Raw genomic sequence first — 6,906 nt, 5'->3', positions numbered from 1 at the left:
GCGGGTCCGGGCTGGGGATTCGAACCCGCCACCTTAGGTGTACGTGGCTGGCGCCTTAGCCGGTTGAGCTATAGGCGCCGAGCCAGCTCTTCTTTGTAGAAGTAGAAAGGAATAGGCGGTGCCTGTGGTTCAGTGAGTAGGGCGCCGGCCCCACATACCCAGGGTGGCGGATTCAAACGCAGCCCAGGCTGAACTGCAACCAAAAAATAGCTGAGCATTGTGGTGGGCGCCTGTAGTTCCAGCTACTCGGGAGGCTGAGGCAAGAGAATCACTTAAGCCCAGGTCTTGGAGGTTGCTATGAGCTGTGTGACACCACGGCACTCTACCAAGGGCAACAAAGGGAGTTTATTGATGTGGGATTATAGTTACTTATTAGTATTTACCTCTGAACCTATTTATGAGACAAAATTTTTTTATTATAAGCATATTTTCTGTTGTGTAAAAAGTATGATTTTAGCATCTCATCTGTATGTAGAATAAAACTCCTAATTCAGTAATTCAGATGGTTTTTTTTGGGGGGGCAGGGCTGGTTTTGAACCCGCCACCTTGGGCATATGGGGCTGGTGCCCTACCCTCTTGAGCGACAGGTGCTGCCCATTTTTTTTTCTCTTTTTTTAGTAATTTAAATTATTAAATTAATAGAATTTGGGGTTTACTAGAGACATTATTCTCTTCTGAAACCTTTTGTAATTATGAGGAAACCAACAAGGTACTTAGGTGTTTAAATTATCAAACTATGAAACATATTTAAGAGTTAAAAAAAGTTTTTTCTGGCGTTGCCTATACTCAGTGGGTAGGGTGCTGGCCACATATACTGAGGCTGGTGGGTTCGAACCTGGACTGGGCCTCCTAAAACAACAACTGCAACAACAGCAACAAAATAGCCAGGCGTTGTGGCCGGCTCCTATAGTCCCAGCTACTTGGGAGGCTGAGGCCAGAGAATCTCTTAATTCTCAAGAGTTTGAGGTTGCTGTGAGCTGTGATGCCATGGAACTCTACCCAGGGTGACAGCTTGAGACTCTGTCTCAAAAAAAAAGAAAAAAAAAAAAGAAAGAAATAAAAGTTTTTTTCTAGCTGGGCGAGATGGCTCATGACTAATTCTGGAGAGGCCGAGGAGGCTGGTGGATTGCTTGAGCTCACAAGTTTGAGACCAGTCTCAGCAAGAGCAAGACCCCATCTCTACTAAAAATAGAAAAACTGAGGCAAGAGGATCTCTTGAGCCCAAGAGTTTGGGGTTGCTGTGAGCTATGACAGCATAGCACTCTACCCAGGGTGACAGATTGAGACTCTGTCTCAACAACAAAAAAAAAAAAAAAATTTTTTTTCTATTGCTTACTCATATTTTAGGTCTAATTGATATGTTTAATCTATAAACCTCAGAATTAGCTTGCTTTTCCAAAAAGGAATTTAATTAGAAGTCATTACAGTGGTTTATTTTGGGGAATAGGAGTGACAGTATCCTTAATTTTGTGACCACTATCTATACCACCCTGTGAGAATCAGATAGTTCTAGAATTACTTTCTTTTCTGTGGGATAATGTGCTCTTAACAGCTATTTTGGGATGAATTCTGTCCCTTTGAAAGTTTGTCCTTCTCAGGATGATAATGAGATGGAGACAGTAGATTGCCTGTTATTTCTGTAAGTATCTCTAAAATTAATTTAAGTACTAGAACGCTAAGCCCATTAAATTTGGTTTGTAATTATTCAGTATATACAAAGTACTGATGTTTTTACAATCAAAATCTAACTATTTTATCTTTTTAGCGCTGGCTGACAGAGCAGAGAGCTCAGTGTCCTCATTGCCGGTAAGTGTTTTGCTATGATTATTTGTGTATTTGGAAAATAGTAAGGTGATGGGTTTAAAGTGTGCCCTAGGGATTCATGAAGGTAAGGTTTTTCTGCAATTTGCCACATCTACCTTTGTGAGTATAGTTGAGTAGAATATAAGCAATCTGTCTAGAAAAAGAAGTGTAAAGAAGAGTTGATCTGACTTAAAATTTTGTAGAATGCATTATAATATTTGATATGTTTTATCCTTGCCTCTCTTAGAAGACCATTGTATAACATCTTATCTTGTATAATTACTTTCTTTTAATGTTTCTGGTTATAAAGATAGTAGAGATAAATATAAAATAAAAGACTTCCGATTCTATACTTCCTACCTTGTCTTTTCATAAAATAATACTTTCAGAAGAAATTGTTAGGCTTAGTATCTGTTCTAGACATTTTGACATTTTTCTGTGTATATGCATATATACAAGTATTTAAGGCTCTAATTCAGTATGTACATATATTGATATGTATTCCTGTATGCCTTTTTTTTTTTTTTTTTTTTTATTGTAGTCAGAATCTCACTCTGTTGCTCCAAGCTAGAGTGCCCGCAGCAACCTCAACCTCCTGGGCTCAAGTGATCTCCTGCCTCAGCCTTTGGAGTAGCTGGGACTACTGGTGCCACCACAATGCCTAGCTAATTTTTCTGTTTTTAGTATAGAAGTGGTCTCTTGCTCAGGCTGGTCTGGAACTCATGAGCTCAAGAAAACCTCCCGCCTTGGCCTCCCAGAGTGCTAGGATTATAGGCATCTATATGTTTTATTTTTATTTTGTTTTTTTTTGAGACAGAGCCTCAAGCTGTCCCCCTGGGTAGAGTGCCCTGGCATTACAGCTCACAGCAACCTCCAACTCCTGGGCTCAAGTGAGTCTCCTGCCTCCGCCTCCCAAGTAGCTGGGACTACAGGCGCCCGCCACAACGCCCGGCTATTTTTTGGTTGCAGCCGTCATTGTTGTTTGGCAGGTCCGGGCTGGGGATTCGAACCCGCCACCTTAGGTGTACGTGGCTGGCGCCTTAGCCTGTTGAGCTATAGGCGCCGAGCCTATTTTTATTTTGTTTTAGACAAAGCCTCAAGCTGTTGCCCTGAGTAGAGTGCTATGGTATCACAGTTCACAGCAACCCCAACTCCTGGGCTTAAGCGATTCTCTTGCCTCAGCCTCCCAAGTAGCTGGGACTACAGGTGCCTGCTACAATGCCCTGCTATTTTTTGGCTGTAGTTGTCATTGTTGTTTGGCAGGCCCAGGCTGGATTTGAACCTGCCAGCTTTGGTGTATGTGGCTGGCGCCTTAGCTGCTTGAGTTACAGGCGCTGAGCCTATTTTCTTTATTTTTAAAACACAAAAATTGACAAACTGTTTTGCAATTTGCTTTTTTATATAAAATATAGTAGATGTCGGCTTGGCGCCTGTAGCTCAGTGAGTAGGGTGCTGGCCATATGCACCGAGGCTGGTGGGTTTGGACCTGGCAGGGGCCTGCTAAACAACAATGACAACTGTAACCAAAAAATAGCCAGGTGTTGTGGTGGGCACCTGTAGTCCCAGATACTCTGAAGGCTGAGACAAGAGAAATGCTTAAGGCCAAGAGTCTGAGGTTGCTGTGAGCTGTGACTCCACAGCACTCTATGGAGGGCAACATAGTGAGACTCTGTCTCAAAAGAAAAAAAATATGGTAGATGTCTGTTTCTGAGTATATATATACAAATGTTGCTTTTATTTTTATTCTTTTGAGATAGTCTCAAGCTGTTGCCCTGGGTAGAGTGCCATAGTGTCACGGCTCACAGCAACCTCAGACTCTTGGGGTTAAGTGATTCTCTTGCCTCAGCTTCCTGAATAGCTGGCAGTATAGGCGCTGCCACAACACCCAACTAGTCTTTGTTGTTGTTGTTGCTGTTGTCATTGTTGTTTTAGCTGGCCCAGGCTGGGTTTAAACCCACCATCCTCAGTGTATATGGTGGGTGCCCTACCCACTGAGCGTGGGCACCACCCTGTTATTATTTTTTTTATCTTTTTGTTTTTTAGCTTTCCTCTTTCTGTGGATCAGGCAACGTATGTCATTTTAAAAAAGCCATTTGAGTAAAAGTCCACTCTGTGACTGGATATACTTTTTATTCCCTTACTGAGAAACAGGTTGTTTCCACTTACGATTATTTCAAATAATGATTCCAGACTTCCATCTTTTGCCCATTTTTCTTTTCTTTTTCTTTTTTGAGACAGAGCCTCAAGCCGTCACCCTGGGTAGAGTGCGGTGGCATCACAGCTCACAGCAACCTCCAACTCCTGGGCTCAAGCGATTCTCTTGCCTCAGCCTCCCAAATAGCTGGGACTACAGGCGCTCACCACAACACCCAGCCATTTTTTGGTTGTAGTTGTTGTTGCTATTTGGCAGGCCCAGGCTGGATTTGAATCTGCCAGCTCTGGTGTATGCAGCTGGCACCTTAGCTGCTTGAGCTACAGGTGCCAAGCCAACATCGTTCTTATATTGTTTGGTTTTCTCATACCGACTTGCAAAAAGACCAGCACTATTAAATAGAACTTTCTGTAATAATGGAAATAGTACACTGTCTGGTACAGTAGCTGCTAGCTACATGTGGCTAATGCACACTTGAAATGTGTCTACTGTGACTAATGAAATTTTATTTCAATTCAGTTGTAATTATATTAATTTGCATTTTAATTTGAATAGTCACAAGTGGGTAGTAGCTGTTATTTGGGAAAGCAGAGCTTTGGGTTAAGGAGTTGAGAATTCAGTCTGTATTCTGAATTATCAGTATTTATTTTGGTCAATGTTTTATTTGTTTTTGGTAAGTGATATAGTAATGGTAGTGAAAATAAGTCGCAAAGCCTACTTTTCATTGTCTTTGTTTTTATTTTGCTAGTATTATGGTGGGAATATAATTGAGAGCTCTATTTTCAGGTATGTGTTTATTTTACTAAATAATCTCAAATTACTGAGTTACAATATATGTATGGATTTTCTCCCCAGTGCTCCACTTCAGCTGCGAGAATTAGTAAATTGTCGTTGGGCAGAAGAAGTAACACAACAGCTTGATACTCTTCAACTCTGCAGTCTTACCAAACATGAAGAAAATGAAAAGGACAAGTATGTCCTCAGTTTTCTTTGTTCAGTACTTAGTAGATTTTGCCGTCTGTAATTTTTTTTTTTTTTCACCAGGCCTGATCCTGCTTAGTTTCTAAGATCATATGAAATTGGGGGCATTCAGGGTGATATGGCTGTGGATTGCCTTCTGTAATTTTAATGACACTATGTTGATAGTTCTCTTTTAGTTACTTGTAAGTAAATAATGTAATATTCCATGAGTTTTTAATTTGTTCATTTGATGTTTCTGTTAGGTAATATTTAAAATGGTTCATTCTTACATTGTTTACTCAACAACACTTATTTTGTGTCATGTATACATATTTTCACAAAGTACTTTGTTAGGTTATTGGGGACACAGAGAAATGAGATATGATTTCTGCTTAACTGTTCAATGGGAATGCAGTGATAATACAGTATTAGGTCATTTGATAATGTAATGTTAAGTCTTATGTTTCATGATTGAAGAATTTTGATTTTATCTGAAGAGTTGTGGAAAGCTGATAAAGAATCAGCTCTCATTACTCAAGATTAGTAATGTGGCAGTAATTTGGTATTAACAGGTGAAGTACCTATAATATGGTTAATGACAAGGCTTCACCTTCCAGCAATAATAAAGTAACTTGAATTAGGAGACCTTCTGGAACTCTTGAACATCAGAAATAAAGCCATATTACTTTCTGTAGTTTTACAACATGTTAAAGTAAGATGTTAAAACTTCAAGGATGTAAGAAAAATGTATACCTGGTTGTTCATTATACTGAGGAAATAGAACCATGGAGGCAGGCTTAATTATGGTAATAGAACATGTTAATGGATAATGAGAAATAAAACTCAGGGTTGTTTCCATTATCATTCTAGAGGAGCCTTAAGGATTTCTGTTATGTCTAGCATTATGGAAATCTTACTAAAAAATGATTATTTAATCTTTAAAAAATATATGTAGTAGAACATTTCATAGGTGAGTACTTAGTTAAATAACCTCTGAGATAATTTATTTGGAAAGACTCTTTACCACTGATTGGGCCTCTGATTAGAATCTCATAAAAAGGATGGAACTGGTATAATTTGCTAATCTGCCATGTGTCTTTGCTGCTAGAGGCCTCCTGGGTCCCCTTTGTTTGGTATAGGTGCATATAGGTCATTGATTAAGAGTTGTTCTTATACATTTCCTATATTGTAAAAGCTATATTATAAATTTGGTAGTTCAGAGGCTGGGCACAGTGGCTCACAGCTGTAATCCTAGCACTTTGGAAGGCCAAGGGGGATCACTTGGATCTAGGAGTTCCTTCCCAACCTGGACAACATAGCAAGACTTTCTACAAAAAAAGCCAGCAAAAATTAGCATGGCATGGTGGTGCATGCCTATAATAGCAGCTAGTTTGGGAGATTGAGGTAGGAGGATCACTTGAGCCCAGGAGTTTGAGGTTGCAGTGATGGCACTACTGTACTCTATGAGAACCCCATCTTAAAGTAAACAAATATATAAATAAATAAACCAAAAAATAGCCAGGCATTGTGGTGGGTGCCTGTAGTCCCAGCTACTTGGGAGGCAGAGGCAGGAGAATCGCTTGAGCCCAGGAGTTGGAGGTTGCTGTGAGTTGTGATGCCATGGCACTCTACCCAGGGTGACAGCTTGAGGCTCTGTCTCAAAAAAAAAAAAAAAAAATCTAAGAGTATTGATTCTTGACCTTTTGGCTAATCTCAAATATAAAAAATGCAGGAGTGTGTCTGCTTTATAAGCAAGAGAAAACTTAATTTAAAAAACTTTAATTGTGGGCTCAGCATCTCTACCTCAGTGAATAGGGCACTGGCCATATACACTAAGGCTGGCGGGTTTGATCCTGGCCCAGCCTGCTAACCAACAATGACAACTGCAACCAAAAGTAGCCAGGCATTGTGGCAGGTGCCTATAGTCCCAGCTACTTGGGAGACTGAGGCAAGTAAGTTGCTTAAGCCCAAGAGTTTGAGGTTGTTGTAAA

General features: G+C 40.2%; 1 protein-coding gene across 1 annotated transcript in view; it reads left to right on the top strand.

The window, feature by feature from the left end:
* TRIM37 (tripartite motif containing 37) overlaps positions 1-6,906 on the top strand; it is a 144,889-nt gene that overhangs the window by 12,308 nt on the left and 125,675 nt on the right. The window contains exons 3-4 of the mRNA XM_003795582.3: positions 1,766-1,806; positions 4,811-4,927. Coding sequence (XP_003795630.1) covers positions 1,766-1,806; positions 4,811-4,927 — 158 coding nt within the window. The remainder of the gene's footprint in view (positions 1-1,765; positions 1,807-4,810; positions 4,928-6,906) is intronic.

Source organism: Otolemur garnettii, unplaced genomic scaffold (assembly GCF_000181295.1).
Source record: "Otolemur garnettii isolate 467f Iridium unplaced genomic scaffold, OtoGar3 scaffold00094, whole genome shotgun sequence".
NCBI lineage: Eukaryota > Metazoa > Chordata > Mammalia > Primates > Galagidae > Otolemur > Otolemur garnettii.
The sequence above is the reverse complement of the archived record's forward strand: the minus strand, read 5'-3'. Positions and strand labels throughout refer to the sequence as shown.